Source organism: Camelus ferus, chromosome 5 (assembly GCF_009834535.1).
Source record: "Camelus ferus isolate YT-003-E chromosome 5, BCGSAC_Cfer_1.0, whole genome shotgun sequence".
NCBI classification, from domain to species: Eukaryota; Metazoa; Chordata; class Mammalia; order Artiodactyla; family Camelidae; genus Camelus; species Camelus ferus.
In genome coordinates, this window is record NC_045700.1 from 59,545,212 (window position 1) to 59,564,702 (window position 19,491).

The window sequence follows — 19,491 nt, forward strand, 5'->3', positions numbered from 1 at the left end:
TAAGAGCTGGAATTAGAATTATTTTTCTACTTGACTAAGTTATGACTACAGGAAAGTTCAGTAGCCTTGAGCACCTGACTCTGCGAAGGAAGGGCAGACTTACATTTTATATGATTTTGAAGTGATTGTTAAGGAAGAGGTGACGGACGACAGGGCAGCTGACTCAGTTATTCTGAGTGTTCTGTGTTTGTTGAGCCAACAAAGCTCAATTTGTCCCACACCCTTGTGATTAAACAAAGAAAGAGGAACTCTGCAATAAGCTTATGTACAGTTGTTAGGCGAACACATACAAAGGTGGTTTTAAATATACAAAGATATATTTGTTAAAAGATTTTGGTGTTTTTGTTTTTGTATGTTAACCTGCAAAAAAAAGCTATAATAATTATTTTATTTCTTCAGTTACTTTGATCACATCTAGTGATTTATAACTAAAGCTTTATATTCAGACTGTTGTTTTCCCATGAACCTTTAAAATCTTTGCTCAGATATATTGACCTGAATTCTCTTTGTTTCACTCGACTGTTTCCCTTCAACATATAACTTAAAAAAAATCCCTAGGAGGCTCTTTCCATGTGGCTTAAGGAAATGAAGACGTGGATTTCTGTTCATGTCAGTGCATATAATATCCTAAGAAGCTCTGTTAGCAGCTTGGTTAAAACATTTGGTGATTGGCATTATGATTAAAATTAAGCTTCAGGACTCAAGCTTGGAGTAGACTCAGCTCCTAAATCATTAATTGTACCAAATAGTCTGTGATTATATACAATTTCATTAGCTTTATAGGTTGCCATTATCATTTTCCCTAACCCTGAGGATGCAAATTCAGCACAATCAACATAATTAATTCTTTGTCATGGTATCTAAGATGAAAGACTCACAGTCATATATCTAAACAAAATGTACGAAATGCAAGCTCATTCATCAGATCCCATCATGGCAATGACAAAAAAAAAAATCCTGTGCTAATTGAAAGGAGATATAATTTATATTCACATTATAATGATAAAATTCAAATATTTACACACTCTGAAGGTGTTTTTTCGCAGATCTGATGCAATGGTGTAATTGATGAAAGGAAGCTTTGTTTATAAATATAGAGAAATGGAAATTTGGTCTTATAAGAAGAAATTACTGTTTATAATAATTAGAACTCTAGGATAGTTTTGGAGAGGGGCACATATCTCAGCATTGTGTCGTTTAAGAACAACAGAGCACAGACTGAACTGCAGGAAGGAACTGTGCAGTAACAAGTTATGTGCCACACAGCTCTTGGGGTGTCTCACCTCTAATTCTTGCTCTGTTCTGTGGGGTGGGATCCTCACCTGACTTAACTGCTTCTATTACAGGAATGACACAGCCTGCAGACTCTTACTTTAAAAAAGACTGGTATACCTATTGTAATAATATATGCATATACCTTTTTTCTCCTTTTTAATTTAATATGAATTAGATGAAAAAGGATGGTTTGCATTAGTGATTTAAGAAAGTAGAACAAAAAAGAGAAGCTTTGTAAAAAAAAAAAAACGTTGCGAATTGAAAAACTCTTTTTGCCTGTTAATTTATCACATATTAAATAGCTACCAGGAGTCAGGCAGCATGCTGGGTGCTGGGAATGTGATAAAAAAAAAACCCAACAGTATATACTAGGCATGAAGATCTCACCGTCTGTTCTGGGAGCCAGATATATAAACACATAATTGCTACATGGCATGTTAGATGGAATCAGAAAAATGTGCCAGGTAACCGGGAAGGGGCTCTCTGGAGGGGATGGTGAGCTCCGTGAAGCAGAGAGTGGGAGGATGAAGATATCACTGAAAGATTCCCCAGGGAAATCATAGAGGAGCTGGATTTTGAAGGGTGAAGAGGAGTCTACTAGGTGTCCTGGGCCTTCTGGCGCGGAGGACCGCTGCGGGCAGAGCAGGGAAGTGGGGAGCGGAGTGGGAGGCTGTGCCTGGGGCACGATGCGTTGCCATCCCAGGCTGCTGACCCAGGACATATTTTATAAGACATACTTATGTTCATTCAGGGCAGTTACTCTGCTTCCCGTGGCAGGCTGCAGTCTGTACGTCTGTGTTTCACTTTATGTCCCCGGTGCTGGTAGAAATCTGAAGCCAGTGAAAAGGGAGAATCTGTAAATAGTCTCCACATCTAACCGAGGGCCCTGTGACCAGTCCCAGAGAGCTCTTTGTGTCTCAGACTGCAGGGGACGGCTCTGTCCCTGGCAGAAGAGAATGCCGAGTATTTGGGCCATAGAACAAAATGTCCCGTGCCTTTGTTTGACCTGTGCCCAGCCCTCGGAAAACAGTGGACCATCCATGGGGAATACATCCTGTGTCATAGGAACACACTCTGACTGAACAGTTTGTTTTTGCAGTCTGGGTTCTTCCATGTCTAAAAGGCTTGTCCAAATGACTTTGAAGCCCTTGTGCTGAAGGCGGCTCTACTTAGGATTCAGTAGGACAAGGGATGATGACAAAACACGGGATGATTTAATTACAGGACAGGCCTACTGTCATGATGGAGGCCCCTCAGTTCCTTGACTGGAACAGCTGCCTGCCGATTACTGAAGACTCAGTCTTGGAGGGGAGGGCCCGGGGTGGGATGTGGGCTCTCATCATTGGTGGTCGTGCCACTCAGCAGTCAGTATTTCCATTCTTTGATACCCAACCAGCGCCCCCCACAATACAAGAGGGTCTTCTTAAAAAATAAAGGTGAGGTCTAGCTCTTCATCCTGTCATCCCCCAAACTCCATGAGGACTAGGAACACCTAGGGGAGAACTGACAGGAAGGAGATGAGGGATGTACTTTATCCCCTATCTCTGGCCACCCATCTCTTCCTTGGGTTGCCCATAACTGTTGGAGGCGGATTCCCTGTTATCCTTCGTTCCTCAAGCTCTTGATCAAGATCTCAGCATTTGTCTCTTCAGGCCATGCTGGTAATAATTAGCAGATGGGATGGGGATGGAGCAGATTTCCTCCTTTCTGGGCCCCTGGGGAGGAGACTATGTGGGTGTCTATTTTGGGGTCAAGGTAAGCCTGTTGGATGCTGTTGGAGATTGTGAGGGTGTTTCTTCCCCATGGCTTTCCTCACATTTAGTAGCCAGTATTCTCTTTTGCCTTTTAGCAGTTCACCTATCATTTGCAGCAAGCTCGTTACTCAGTAGGTGACTGGTGCCACAGACAAAGAAGCAGAAGATGTATTTCCTGTTCATAAAGAGCCTGTAATTTATTTTAAAAAGAGACAGTGGATCTAAGTGCCTAAAAAGCATTGCTTGGTGCAGTGAAGGGGGTTTATATTTATTTTATTTATTTTTCAAGGTCTCATTTTAAAAACCTATAGTTATTTTCTCCTTTTCTTCTGCATAAGAAGCATTTAAACATATTCTTGATTGTGATCGGGAGTATACAATTCTGATAAAAATCAAGCTAAAATTTGTTATGCTCCTTCTTATGTGGGTGTTGCTTGTGAATCCTTGCAAGACTTTGAGATGAATATGATCCAGATTTTTCTTGCTATTAAAAACCATTTAAGGAGAGTAAAGCCAGCCCAGGGCTGCTGTAACTGAAGAGGTCCTTTTGTGGAACTTGAATTAATGGCCCAAGCACTGAAGGATGAAAATGAGGTCTGTGTCAGGTCCTTCTCTGCAGGATGGATGCTCAATCAGTGGGATCCCAGTTAAAATTTAAGTTTTCTTTTCTTTCTTTTTTTTTTAAATTGAAGTATAGTCAGTTACAATGTGTCAGTTTCTGGTGTATAGCATGATAGTTTTCTAATGTCACCGGTAGGAAGACTTGAAGTGACATTCATGAGGCTTTATTCTCTAATTCAGTATGCCTGTTCAGCTGGTTGAGAGCCAGGTTTTCCTTCCTCTCATGTTCTGGAAGAGCATGGAGAAATTATGAAAGGATTACTGTGCATCCCTTATCTGACAGTGCAAATTTTAAACGTGATTCCAATCTGTTATCATCCGTGCTGGAATTATTCTATCTGAACACCAGTAGCTTGCCATGTGAATAGAAAGAGACAGATGCTCAAAGTTTAGTATTTCAGTGGATAAACTGGCATATGGAAGTCATTGATGTTACTGTTAAAATTAATTTTTCATCAGAATAGTCTTATAAATTATAATAGAACAGTTTTATTCTTTATCATGCCCATGCTTTACAGTTACTAAAAGTTCTTATATAACCTGTCTTCAAAGCAGATGTTATTTTGTCCCTTCAGAATTCATTTTAAATGTCTTACGCTCCAAGAGTCCTTTTCTGGCAATTGCATCTGATACTTGGTTCTTCTTTTTCTGAATTGTTCTCAAACTTACGGACTATGTTACATGTTATTACCTAACTTTTTTTTTTTTTTTTTTTTTTTTGCAAATACCAGTTTTATTTCCTGATTTAGTTTTAACCCTTAAGTGCAAAGGCCATGCCTTATACTTTCTGAATTCTCCAAAGAGACATGCACATAGGAAGATATTCTATAACTGCTTGTCATTTGATTGATTCCATAGTCCCCTGCAAAATGTACTATAGTTGATATTTTCTAATTTTTAAAGCTCTTGAATCATATAGGAAATTCTATCTCAGAAACTTATAAATATGTGAAGGAAAGTTGAAAACTAAGTTTAAAAGTTGAATCTTTAATATGATAGCTTTTTTCCTAGAATACCATCCTGCCATCCATTGCACATCTGTAAAAACTTCTGTGTATTTTAATCATTTACTTACTTGTACTTCCACCTCATGCTGTACATTATTTGAGACAGCTTAGCAAAATATGCAGTCATCTGGAAACCATCAAGTCCTCAGGCTTCAATTAGACTATCTTGTATTCCAGCTCCCCCTAACTATAAGCTCTGTATCTCTGGACAAGCAGCTTAATCACTTGAAGCCTCTTATGCTGTTGTGCTACAGAACAGGCTGATACGAGTATTAAATAAAGTAATCTATGGGAAGTACTTAGCACATTATCTGGCACATAGTTAGCCTTCAATAAAGGTTAAATAATATAGAAATAAAATTAAAATTATTTAAAAAAAAATCAGGTCCAGGGGAAATGTAATTTAGAAGATTCTACTCTATGAGGTTAAATTGCAACTGTGCTTTAAAGCCTGGCCATGAATGACTAGTCAGTGTACGTTGTTTTTAAAGTTATCTTTGGGGAAGTGAAAGTTTACTGGCTTTGCTATAAAAGCAGTCCTCATGCGTGGTTTGCTGTGGGGACACTCTGAGTGTGTAGTATATAGTAATAGCAAGTCTTGACATTAAACATGGTCACTTTGGGCTGGTAGTCTCCTTAGGGGAACGCTGAGGGTATAATGCCAGCGTGTGAAATTCACGAGGGCCCCCAAAACATTGTTGTATTAGGTATAGGCTTTCTTTAAAAGCCATTTACATGTCTTTTTGGTTTTTTAACTTGCAAGGTGAAGCTTATAGAAACTTCATTTCCACTTTCCGTTTTACTTATATGTGGGAGTTGGAGGTTTTCTCCATCCTTACCCAAGGTACCTTTATCCGCAAATGCTTTCTTCCTCATATCCCAGCACACAGGCAACTGCCTGCTTGGCTTCATTTCATCTCCTTTTCACTCAGATGCCGTCATGTGTCAGCCCTGTGCCAGGGGCTGGAGATGTTTGTTCTCATCAAGCAGCTCAAGCTGCTCCTCCTTCAGGTAAATCCTGGCCCTTCCCTCCCACCAGACTGTAAGCTCCATGGTGGTTACAGATGTTCTCTGGCCCACAGTCTGGGTGCTCAGTAAGTGCTGTTGAACGAATGCACGAGGGAGATTCTTGCAGTGCTGCATATCGCTGGGTGTGGAGCTGACGGTTGCGTGTCTTCTGTAGAGTCTCTTTCATGTGATGCACGTCGGTTCATGAAGCTGCTGCTAGGTCCACTGCTCTTGGTAGTGTCCTTTACTCTTTGCTGTTGGAGGCCCTGAGTTTGGCAGAGATACTGGCTTGCTGTTCACCCGCTATGTCCTTTTCTTCATGGACCACAGTTGGAGTCCACTTCCCAGCCTCCCTTGCAGTTACATATGAGCATATGACTGGTTCTGCCTGGTGGAATGTGAGCAGAAATGATGTGTGTCACTTCTAAACCCAGCCCAAGAAGCTCCCTGTGTGCCATCTTCTCCTCCCTTCTCTGCTGCCCAGGTCCCCAGGTGAGGAAGATGGCAGAGTCTGCAGCCTGGGTCCCTGAATGACTGTACAAAGCAGAGGTGCTAGTCTTCCTATCTCTTGCCCACTGGACTTTATATGAGCAAGAAAAGAAAACATCTGGATGAAACAAATGGATGAAACCACAAAGATTCCAGTGTTTTGCTGTTACAACAGTACCATTACCTTAACCAATACTGATTCCTTCTTTTGTTTATTGCCTGCCGAGTAGAGGGTTTTTTTGTTTGTTTTCAGAAGCTTTCAGCTTTTTCTTAATCTCCGCATCTGAGAGGTACACTGAACTAACTGAAATGTGTGCTTTGGAAATGTATGCAATGGAAAAGGTTTGTCACAATTGATTCAGTGTGCCAGTGCTAAAGGGATATGTGTGTTTTGTTCAGTAAGTGCAAGTCAGTGGCAGAGCAATAAAAACAAAACAAAACAACCCTAGTTCCCCAATACTTTGTCAGTTCTCACCCCTCCCAGCTGTTATGTGATTTCCACCAGCCAAGCAGCATTTTACAGAGAGCAGCTGCCTGCTTGGGAAGAAAGGATTTCCTTCTTGTTCATACAAGCCAATTGCAATAGTGCATTCTTGTGGGCCAAGACTGAACAATCTTGAAATTCATGTTGCAGAATCAGGTACAAATTGTTGGATATTATTTGGGGCATATAAAAAACTCAATAATATGTATGATGTGTGCTCTTTTGGGAGGCAGGAGAAGAAGGTAGTAAGAATGTACTTTGTTTTTTTAATTGATAGATTCTTGGGCATGTTTGGTATTATCAAAAAAACCTGTCAAAGTAGATGGTTATATTTACTGAGAATACTTTGAATAGCCATTATGAGGATGGACAGTATTTAAGCACTGAAGTTCTGAACTTAGACACCTGGTTCAAGTCCTGTTCCACCTCCCTGTTGTCTGTGTCACTTTGGACAAGGCACTTTGATCTCTCTGTGACTTAGTTTCCTTTTTGGAAAATGAAGAGAAAACAATAGTACCAATCACTGGGAAGAATAAATGAGATAATCTGTGTAAAACACTTAGTAGCACAATCCCTGGTAAGGTAAGCTGCTGCAATAATTTTATTAATGAGGCACATTTAATGTTAATCATAACTATTTCTGGTGGTTCTAGGCTGTTCAAATGTTGAGTATTCCCACACAGTTAAGGTCTTGGCAGTAGGTGGTGTGAAAATATCTCTGAGTTTCTCTTAGGCCTTGAAGGTAATCCTGAGAGAGCCCTGTAAGGTAAGGAAGGACTGAGAAGCTAACTTTCCAGGACACACGTGGAGTCATTTGTTGTCATTTAACGTATGGTGTTGAGTCACCACTCATACTTACTAAGCACCTATTGTGTGAGTTGGTGTGGAATTGCCACTCACAGATACCAGTTTTGGGACAGGTAGACAAGGAAGAGTTAGTTCATACTGCAAGGAGAGCCAGCTGGTGTGCCTTTGTTACTGTTATCAGTCAGGGAGGGAACATCTTTTTCATTCTCACGTTTTGATCCACCACCTTAGTTATCTCATACTAAAAGGTTTAGAGATGGGTAGCACTAGGGTAAACACAGTTACCCACACCAGTGGGCACATTGGCTTGTTTATTTCATCATCTGGAGAATAACCATCTACTCCTTTTTCACAGTTCTCCAAAAAAAAAGAAAGAATGTAGAAACATTTTCTTTTTTCTGCTTATATCTTTTGCCCTCTAAATTTTACAGGAAGGTTGTCTTATACTAAAACACAATTTTACATATAAGGAAAATGGTGGGGAGAGGGCTTTAGATTTCTAGATTGCTTTATTATTTTAAAATTAGAGGACCAGAACACAATTGCAGTAGAAATATTGGCAAGAGTTTCAGATTATTAATATGATTACTAGAAAGTTGCATATTTAAGTTTAAGAACAAAAAACACAACCCCACAATTGTCTTTTGTATACAAGGTACCGTTATCAACCCAATCCCCTTTTGTGGATTGTTTAGTTTTGTTAGTTTCTTTTCTAGGAAGTAGAGTGGATTCTTCAACCTACATAATATTTTGAAATAAGGTATTTCAGAGAAACCAATTCTAATTCTGCAACTGCCCTGGGAAATGCTGGAGCGTACAGGCAGAGTAGCTTTCATTCTTGTGCTTTTAGTACCAGAGAAAACCTTTTTACTGAATGCTTTACTATTTTTTCCTTCAGTTAATTCCCTTAGTTGCTTTAAAGAATGTAGTTCCCAATTATTTAATCAGTCTCAAAAAGCAATAAGAAAACTCTAGAATTCTAACTGTAGAGAATCCTTTATAACTGCCACTTAATACCAGCCAACAAATTCTAACAGTAGTTTAAAAGCATCCTAATTTAAGTCATCCTACTGGAAAATGCTTTAATTATCTTAGAAGACTCAAAGTTTTAGAAAACCATTAGAATTTGGGGGAAAAAAACCCTATTATTGGAAGATTTTGTGTGTGTTCAGGACTTCACACTTAACAGAATAACTGTTAGAATTATATTTGATCTAGAATTATAGCAAAAATATATTTGTTACTGTTTTGTTTACACACCTACACCCATCTTTGTCTACTTGTACATCCTGTAATTGATTGCTCAAACATGGCCGTAACAATAGATTTGGCATCACCATTAAAGTTAATTTACAACCATTTGATGTGGTTTCAGGTCTTTGATGATTCATCTTTAAGGAATGATTTCTAGGGGGAGGGCTTATCTCAGTAGAGCTCATGCTTAGCATGTACGAGGTCCTGGGTTCAATCCCCAGTACCTCCATTAAAAAAAAAAAAATGATTTCCAAGATCTATGCTGGATGTTACTATTGAATCTAATTAATTTTGAGTAAGTTCATTTTATTTCTTGGAATATTTTTGAGTTTTTTCCTTAATGATAATGAAAAAAAATGAGTATCTGAAAATAAATGGAGTTAGCATCTTTAATAATATATTCTTTAAAAATAATATCTTAATTGTGTATTACTGTATCAACATTTACAATCAAAACTCTAGCCAGGCATTGTTCAATTCTGAGAAAACTGGCATTATCTAAGGTACTGCAGTTGTCTGGCCAGATAAAGCAAGTACTTCATTTGGATTCTGTGAAAATTCAGTGTGCATCCTGCCTCTAATCATCTAGTCCATCTTCTAGTCAAAAAATAACCTACTTGAAATTATTACTGAAATGTACATAAGCCTAAGAAAAATTATTGTGATGTTTCTCAGTCAACTATAGGGCATATAATCTAATGTATCCAGGGAAAATAGAATTTATTCTTTTATGGATCTGCTTAAGTAAGATCATCCTGGTAATCTGACTGTATGCCAGACATTGTGAATTTTACCTTGTTAGGTGCTGGATATTTTTGTATTTGAGCTTTGTTCTGGGACACAACTAAATTACATGGAAATAGTATGATCCTTTTGAGTCCTGCTTTTAAAGATTACTTAGATGGGACCAGAGCAGTGTTTAGACCAGGGCTAACTCTTTCATAATACTAACACAAGACTGTTTTTTTCTTTTTTCATTTTCATGCATTTTTTTAATTGAAATACAGTCAATTATAATGTGTCAATGTGTGGTGTCCAGCACAATGTCCCAGTCATGCATATATATATATATGCATATGTTCACTTTCATATTCTTTTTCATTAAAGATTATTACAAGATATTGAACATTGTTCCCTGTGCTGTACAGAAGAATCTTTCTTAAAATCTGTTTTTATATATAGTGGCTAACATTTGCAAATCTCAAACTCCTAAATTTATCCCTTCCCACCCCCTTCCCCCAGAAACCATTAGATTGTTCTCTATGTCTGTGAGTCTGTTTCTGTTTTGTAGATGAGTTCATAGTGTCCTTTTTTTTTTTAGATTCCACATATGCGTGATATCATATGGTATTTTTTCTTTCTTTTTCTGGCTTACTTCACTTAGAATGACGATCTCTAGGGCCATCTATGTTGCTGCAAGTGACATTATTTTATTCTTTTTATGGCTGAGTAGTATTCCATTGTATAAATATACCACAACTTCTTTATCTAGTCATCTGTCAGTGGTCATTTAGGTTGCTTCCATGTCTTGATTCATGCATCTTTATATACCTTTATCATACATGCAAGAACTCATACAGTATCTAGTATCCTATTGCATGTTTAGGATCATTTATAGACAGCATTATAGCAAAGAAATGCTCCTACAGTTGGCATTTTTCTCTCAAAATTGTTCTTGACATTTATCCATGTTGATACATATATCTCTAATTTATATTTTATCATCACTAAATTTTTTATTTTTTTATTTTTAAAAATTGTAATATAATTTTATGTTGTCCAGCTGAAATTAATATAATGTATGTCAATTATACTACAATAAAAAATTTTTAAATACAAAAAATTGAGATATAACTGACATATAACATTGTATTTGTTTCAGGTGGACAACATAATGATTTGATATATGTACATATTGTGAAATGATCACCGCAATTAGTCCAGTTAACATTCATCACCACACAGAATTACAATTTGTTTTTCTTGTGATGAAAACTTTTAATATCTACTCTTTTAGCAACTTTCTTTTTTTTTTAACATTTTTTTGATTGAGAAATAGTCATTTTACAATGTTGTGTCAAATTCCAGTGTAGAGCACAATTTTCCAGTTATACATGAACATACATATATTCATTGTCACACTTTTTTTCACTGTGAGCTACCACAAGATCTTGTATATATTTCCCTGTGCTATACAGTATAATCTTGTTTATCTATTCTACATTTTGAAATCCAGTCTGTCCCTTCCCACCCTCTGCCCCCTTGGCAACTACAAGTTTGTATTCTATGTCTATGAGTCTGTTTCTGTTTTGTATTTATGTTTTTTTGTTTGTTTTTTTTTAGATTCTGCATATGAGCGATCTCATATGGTATTTTTCTTTCTCTTTCTGGCTTACTTCACTTAGAATGACATTCTCCAGGTACATCCATGTTGCTGCAAATGGTGTTATGTTGTCGGTTTTTATGGCTGAATAGTATTCCATTGTATAAATATACCACAGCTGCTTTATCCAGTCATCTGTTGATGAATATTTAGGCTGTTTCCATGTCTTGGCTACTGTAAATAATGCTGCTATGAATATTAGGGTGCAGGTGTCATTTTGAAGTAGGGTTCCTTCTGGATATATGCCCAGGAGCAAGATTCCTGGGTCATATGGTAAGTATATTCCTAGTCTTTTGAGGAATCTCCATACTGTTTTCCACAGTGGCTGCACCAAACTGCATTCCCACCAGCAGTGAAGGAGGGTTCCCTTTTCTCCACTACCTCTCCAGCAGTTAACACAAGACTGTTTTAAGTATTCTGCCAATCACAGGAATCATGAGTTTTTCCAATTTGGGTGGTGGAAACAGGTACAGTTCTCGGCCCTGTATGGGTCTGAGTAATGTTTTCTGTAATGCTTTTAGGTGGTTCTTTCCCTGGCTTTAGTTTCTGTAATGCTCTTGCTAATCAGTACTCTACGGAGTACTGAGGGAAACCACCTTCAGATCTCTGGAGTTTCTCTCGGTGATGCTCTCTCCTTTCTGGTATTCTGACCCGGAACTCCAGCTGCCTTCGTCTTCCCAGACCATCAGCCCTGTCTCAGCTCAGTAACTCCTGTCTGTGCCCTGCAGCATTCAGACTCTAACCAGGCAGTAAACTGGGGCTCCTCGTTTGTTTCCCATCTCAGAGATCTCTGTCCTTGTCCCTTATGTCCACTGTCTTGGGAACTGTTGTTTCATATATTTTGTCCAGTTTTTGGTTGTTTCAGGAAGAATGGTAAATCCAGTCCCTGTTACTCCATTTTGGCTAGAACAGACTAATGTCAGATTAAATCTTAAATGATATTAATCTCTCAGTTTAATTTTCCAAAACATAAGTTGAGTTTCTGATGATATCATTTCCAAATGGGATTATTTTTCATGGAGCAAGTCCATGACTTAATCAAGGCAGAAGTGGATGATTTCTGAATCCTTTCTAGCTAGCTATAAAACCTGCTGTGACAATATCTTCTTATCACATTTAAAGCAGGGCTCTAGTAAAGATTTAAATTCACAACGCACAGTTGCTGTGCATTAAAATAATGACCAATTTTTTTTCACCTGTTATCTTTATCCCCTCCTTCCCTCCCAACAAATGGTGAAGATATAATGAAACTGGTACTGAGGCATTGTAAATGGTCTCTATACTCTTGGAAAACAAATTGAAACTATATATTAAAGGCATAGAAGTTATATCCTTTGAGTCATTAACCCCACTTGTGCAATTATATAACCAATGGAAGTAATTGAAAAGCTGTATCTCTAAAAATGTTAGTTTTAATTATAATGGAAAAAATTGAGAACAATTTTCAAAAATTAAAATATAGTTGATTTACCATGTACAGCAAAGTGATTCAGTTATTTTTTCAGATTATATTCCACTATAGGTTATTATAAGATAATGAATACAATTTCCTGTGCTATACAGTAAATCCTTGTTGCTTATCTATTTTATGTATAGTAGTTTGTACCTGTTAGTCCCATACTCCTAATTTATCCCTCTCACCTTCCTTCCTTGTCCCCTTTGGTAACCATGTTTGTTTTCTATGTCTGTGAATCTGTTTATGTTTCATATATAGATTTGTATTGTTTTTTAGATTCCACATATAAGTGATATATAGTATTTGTCTTTTTCTGTCTAGCCATGTGGCTGAAAATGGTAATATTTCATTCTTTTTTATGCCTGAGTAATATTCCATTTTGTATGTGTTTAAGATATAGGTATACACACATATACACCACATCTTCTTTATCCATTTATCTGCTGATGGACGTTCAGGTTGCGTCCACATGTTGGCTATTGTAAATAGTGCTGCTGTGAACATTGGGGTGCATGTATCTTTTCAAATTAAGAGTTTTCATCTTTTCCAGATATATACCCAGCAGTGGGATTGCTGGATTATATGGTAGCTCTATTTTTAGTTTTTTAACGAACCTCCATACTATTTCCCATGGTAGCTACACCAATAATTTCCACCAATAGTGTAGGAGGATTCCATTTTCTCCATACCCTCTCCAGCATTTATTATTTATAGAGTTTCTGATGATGGCCATTCTGACCAATGTGAGTTGATGCCTCACTGTGATTTTGATTTGCATTTCTCTAATAATTAATGATGTTGACTGTCTTTACATGTGCCTGTTGGCCATCTGTATGTCTTCTTTGGAAAGATGTCTGTTTAGGTCTTTTGCCCATTTTATGATTGGGTTGGTTTTTTTTGTTTTGTTTTGTTTTGTTTTTTTGATAGAGTTATATGAGCTGTTTGTATATTTTGGATATTAACTCCTTGTTGGTTGCATCATTTGCAAATATTTTCTTCCCATTCCATAGGTTATCTTTATGTTCTGTTGATAGTTTCCTTTGCTGTGCAAAAGCTTTTAAATTTGATTAGGTCCCATTTGTTTTTCTTTTCTTTCTTTTTTTTCTTTTAACCTTGGGAGACTTATCTAAGAAAATATTGCTACAGTTTATGTCAGAGAATGTTTTGCCCGTGTTCTCTTTTAGGAATTTTATAGTGTCATGTCTTATATTTAGATTTTGAGTTTACTTTTGTATATGGTGTTTGGGAGTGTTGTAATTTCATTGATTGACATATGGCTGTCCAGCTTTCCCAATACCTTGTTGAAGAGACTATCTCTTCTCCATTGTATAGTCTTGCCTCCTCTGTTGTCCATTAATTGACCATAGGTGAGTGGGTTTATTTCTTGATTCTCTATTCTGTTCTGTTGATCTACATTTATCTATTCTTAATGTCAAAATAGATCCTCAGTAAGAGGTTAATACCACAAATATACACAGAACTCCTAAAATTCAACAGCAAAAAAAAAAAAAAAAAAAAAGCCAAAACAACTTAATTCATGAAGGGGCAAAAGGCTTGAATATACCTTCTCTGAAGATTTACAAATGGCCAATAAACACGTAAAGAGATGTTCAACATGACTAGCCATTATGTAATGCAAGTCAGAACCACAGTGAGATGCCACTTTATACCCATTTAAGATTGCTGTTAAGAAAAACATGGAAAATCACATCTGATGAGAATGTGGAGAAATTGGAACTCTGTGCAGTTCTGGTGGGAATGTAAAATGGTGCAGCTACTGTGGAAAACAGTTCCTCAAAGTGTTAAATATATTACTATATCCCTTAGTAACTCCAGTCTGAGGTATATACCCAAAAGAACTAACAGCAGGGACTCAGATACTTGTACATTAATGTTCATAGCACAAAATGTTACAAGGCTACATATTCATTAGCATTAAAAAGATAGGAAATTCTGACTCATTCTACAACATGGATGAACTTAGAAGACATTATGCTAAGTGAAATAAGCCAGACACAAAAGGACAAATATTGTACGACTCCACTCATACTAGGTACGCAGAGTAGTCACATTCATAGAGACAGAAAGTAAATGGTGGTTCCCAGGGCCTGGGGAGAGTATTATTTAAAGGGTACAGAATTTCATTTGGAGATGATAAAACAGTTCTGGAGATAGATGGTAGTGATGGTTGCACAACACTGTGAATGTACTGAAAGCCACTGAACCATGCACTTAAAAATGGTTAAATGGTAAATTTTGTTATGTATATTTTACCACAAACAAATAAAATATATATCCTTATTAGGTAAGTATGTATGTTTTTATGTGTATATATGTATCTAGTTAAATAAATAACTCACATTCCAAAAAAGAGTAACCCAGGAAGTTGTCCCGCCCGCTTCTCTTCCTCTCCAGGAGTGACGCACGCGGCCATCTGGGCAGCCTGCATTTCTTATCTCAGCGCTGCGGTCCCGCCCGAGCTGAGGACGTCTGCACAGGGCATCCTGCAGGGCCTTCATCTGGGCTTGGGGAGAGGTTGTGGTGCCATGATCGGAGGCGTGTTGGTCAATTACTTTGGTAAGAATGGCTTTCTCTTTTTCCCTTTCTTCTTTGAGGAAAACTTAACGGTTTTTCGGTAACACCTCAGCAAACACTCAGACTATGACTGAAGAGTGCCAGAAGCTAAATAAGTGTTCATATTCTTTCTAGCTTTCATGGTAGTCATGACCATTAAGCAGTGTGCTTAGAGTCATTAAGATGGTGAGAGCCAGCCTGTAACCGTGCATGCTTCTCTGACAGCCAGCTTAATGAGATGCTACACAGACCCCTCAAAGGAGCCGAAGAAATGAATAAGCACATGTTCTTTTGGCTTGAAGGTTCAAAGTACCCTAAACCTGCTGACGATAGTGCTGGAGGAAGGAAAATTCATCACTGTTACGCCATCAGGAGATTCTGAATCAGAAAAATCTAACTCTGTGCTGGCTTTAGTAATGTCACTGCATCTGTGCTGACACAGCTGCCCTGTCAGAGCTCTCTTACTGGAAATACAGGGGCTGAGGTGGAGACGGGATTATTCTGCTCCAGGCATCTCGACTACTCAGTCATCTATGGAAGACGGGCCCTCAGATGTCTGAACTTTCCGCACTGTTTGAACTCTGCTGTTCTAATTACAGATTAATAGGGATGTTTAATAGGTGCAGGTCTGTGTGAAGAAGAGAACACCACTGAATTTTATGGGGAAAGACACTCAGAGGCAGTTCTGTGCAAATGCGATTTCAGAATTAGATCAGTGGCAGATGCCTAGTACCCACACGCGGGTTTCTTGACACCTAGCCAGACCTGCGTTTTCCTACTCTGGGAAGCGAGCGGGCACTTGCCACTCTCTGGTTCATCCCCAGCTCTGCTGCCTTTGCCCTGACCTTTAGAACATTGACTGGTTTGGACGAGGGCTACCTGCCTTTCCTGGAATTGCTCTGTGGAGTACTGTTTACCTCTCCACAGGGGCTGCTGCAACCTTCCGAGGAATCGGCATGGCCTGCCTGGTGATCCTCCTGCTCTTCGCCCTCATCCAGTGGCTGGCGGTGCCAGACGAGGAAGAAGGTAAACATGCTCATTGGTCATTAATGGTTCCAAAGGTTGCAGCCATGGCAAATTCCACACATACCCCCCCAGAAACCCAGAGGTGGTAACTGTATACAACAGACCTGTGAGGCTAGGCTTTCTCCGTGGGTATATCAGTGAACTCATGTGCACCGTTGCTGGAGAGAAGCCACTTTCTGTGTTGAGAAGAATACTGGTTATTATTTATTAGCTTAGAATTTTTTTTTTTTTTGCTTTTGTTTCATTTTATGGTACAAAGTGTGGGGGAAGGTATTGGGTTTAATTTTTTCTGATACTCTAAAGGGATTTAAAATGTAAATCAAATACATGTAGGGTTATCCAGGAATTTTACTATTCAGGATAGTAATCTAAACCTTAAATTTGAAGTTTTCCCTTAATTAGGCATGATCTTCATGAAAATAGTTCTTCAGAGGAAAGGTTATATCAAATACAATGTGTGGTTGAGAACAAGTTTTCAACTTTTTTTTTTTTTTTTAATGAAGAAAGCCAACCAGTAAAACAAACATTCTTTGTCAGCTGTTGGATCCTGGAATAGGCTCATCTTCTTTGGTGTCCTGTCCTTTGAAAAGCACCTGATGTGCTTCTGTTAAAAGAAAAACTAACTTGTTACAGAAACCCCAGAGACAGATTTTAATTCCAGTAAGTTAGAAAGAAAGACCAATGCTGATTTTTCTCACTCGTCTTCTTTTATAATCCTAACTGGCTCATATCTCTTGCCCTGCTTCGTCCTGACCTTCAGTAAAAGCCAGTAAAAGCAGCTGTCATGTGATTTTTCCTGTTTTGATGCTTATCTTTAAAAATCTCAGTCCTGTAACTGAGGCAACGTTCACTATAACCTATGCCCCACAGAGGTTATATATGTTAACTGAATAATACATTTCATAAATAAATGTAAGTTAATATCTATTAAGCCCTATAAGGAGACTCTAGAAGATAAACATCACATTCATTTGCTAAGCCTTGGTACACAGCAACTTATTAACTTCCCAAGCACACTAGAATGGGCTCATGGGGTTGTCTGCTTATTTGTTTATTTTTACATTTGTTTAAACATGTAGAAAACTCTGAAAAATAATTTAAACATGATTTTCTCTCCAGACAAGACGATGTTGGCAGAAAGGATTCCTGTTCCCTCTAGTCCTGTTCCCATAGCAACCATTGACTTGGTCCAGCAACAGACGGAAGACGTTATGCCACGCAGTGAGCCCAGAATTCCACCCAAGAAAACCAAGCACCAGGAAGAACAGGAGGATGTGAACAAGCCAGCGTGGGGGGTCAGCTCCTCTCCCTGGGTGACCTTTGTCTATGCACTCTACCAAATTAAAGAGATAATGCAATTAACAAGAGACAACCGTGCTTCTGAGATACAGCCTTTACAGGTAAAGTTGTTCGCCTGCCTTTAGCAGGCTCAGTTACTCATTCAACAAGATTGCTAGGAGGTCTGGTGCGGGAAATAGACACACAGATATTTTCAGTACTTGGTGACAAGTGTGTTGCTGAGGTATATACCAGTTCCCACAGAAGGAAAATTCTGCCTTACAGAATTGAGGAAGGCATCACAGAGAAGATGGTACTTCAAAGAAAGAAAATAAATCCATTCTGATTTTGTGTATTTCTTTAAAATGTCAGCGTTGATGGACACTAGTTGCAGTGTAGATGTATGGTGTTGCCTTTAGGGACTATATATATTAATCTCTGTAATTCTAAAGTTCTAGTGGGGACGTTATATATAATAGGATCCCAATAAATATCTGATGAATTAAAGAATTAATACCCTGAGCCACTATCTGGATCTCACAGGACACCTGACTCAGTGGAAGTGTGGTTTTGCTAGTGGCCTCACCCGAAAAATAAAAAGTGTGATTTTTCTTGTCCCTGGAGTTGTGATCTCTCCTGAGTAGAGTCATATCACATGGATAAAACACTGTTGGTAGTTGTAACTGAAGCTGTATACTACTTTTAGAAAATGGTTAAGTGTGACTTCTGTGAACACTTTGGCCAAAGTAATGAGTCTCCTTCCTTGTGTTTTTGTTCCCCACTCCCTTTTGCTTGATGAATCATGTCAGCTGTATACCTAGAATGGCTTAAGAGGACACAGAAGGAAAAAAAAAAAAACCAGGAAATACTTGAAGAGTAATTTGAGTAATTTCCTCTTTGGAAAATCTGAACTACATAAAATTTATCATGACTTTACACACTAATTTGTAACATTCCTATAATTTAAATGAAATCTGGTTCTTTACTGATAACCATAATGCATTCCAGTCTGTGTATGAGCCTGTTGATTTATCAAGGTAATAAGCTCACACAAACCCTCTGCCCACAAGTCAAGGAGAATATTGGGGCGGGAGGAGCATGTAACGGATGTGAAGCAGGAGAAAGGATGAGACCCGCCTGGATGGCAGTGTTTTCATAATTTTGGGAATTTATCCTCATTTTCCAAGAAGCCTTTTAGGCTTAAGTATCATTACATTTTTTTAGCCTAGTATGTTAAGATTAATAAAAACTGGCTGGTATGTCACAGTTATTCTTATGAAGAAGTCATTATACTGAGATTTTTTTCACATTTTAGAATCAGTTACACAAATAAAACTTTTTTGGTGCTCAGCTATTTGACGTGATGGGTACTAATTCAGAGGAAAATCCATTATTAAAAGAAACATATTTCCTGATTTTTACAAATCAGGAAGGTAGCATGGAATGCGGCATTTTGCACACTTGCTGCAGGTGATGAGCTGGAGTGATATGTACTCACAGTTGGTTATGTAGATGCTTGTTTACATTCCCTTTGTTTTTACATGGATATTCAATGTCTCATTTAACTTTTAGCATGTACTTTAAAATCCCAAGTATACATCAGGACCTTAATTTCAGGACCTTCTTTTCCTGGCACTGTCTCCAGGCTGAGAATGCCTTCCTCACTTCCTGTTAGACAAGGTCCCCTCCAGCCTTGAGTGCTATGGTCTCAGCCAGTGGCCTGAGTTTCAGTTCCGTGCTGCTCACCCAGTGATTTGCCACGATGGCTGTTGGGGGCTTGGTAAATATCTGCTGATGTAAATTGCTTTCCTAGCAGTAACAGGCATTTGGTAGTAATGTTCCTTTATCCACAAGATACGTCTGCTTATAGTGTTTGTGTTTTTCATGCGGCTTTGGCAGTTGCACATAGGAAAGGAGATGAAAGGTAAGACATTCCATCCTTTTTCCTCTATTACTTGTTTCCTGAAGTGGTCACTTCAGGACGATCTCCCCTTGTTTCCTGTATCTTACTTGAACACGTATGGAAAGTGTTGGATTTATTTGCTAGCACTGACCATGGTGCATCTTCTGTTTTT

The 19,491-nt window shown here is 38.2% G+C and overlaps 1 protein-coding gene and 1 long non-coding RNA gene across 2 annotated transcripts in view; one reads left to right on the plus strand and one right to left on the minus strand.

The window, feature by feature from the left end:
- Positions 1-19,444, minus strand: LOC116663711. The gene is made up of 3 exons (XR_004319999.1): positions 19,435-19,444; positions 2,687-2,697; positions 1-158 (listed from the first exon to the last, which is right to left on the minus strand). It is a non-coding gene; the product is annotated as an uncharacterized LOC116663711 (long non-coding RNA).
- MFSD6 (major facilitator superfamily domain containing 6) overlaps positions 1-19,491 on the plus strand; it is a 69,590-nt gene that overhangs the window by 48,014 nt on the left and 2,085 nt on the right. The window contains exons 4-6 of the mRNA XM_032479921.1: positions 14,954-15,115; positions 16,040-16,138; positions 17,258-17,538. Coding sequence (XP_032335812.1) covers positions 14,954-15,115; positions 16,040-16,138; positions 17,258-17,538 — 542 coding nt within the window. The remainder of the gene's footprint in view (positions 1-14,953; positions 15,116-16,039; positions 16,139-17,257; positions 17,539-19,491) is intronic.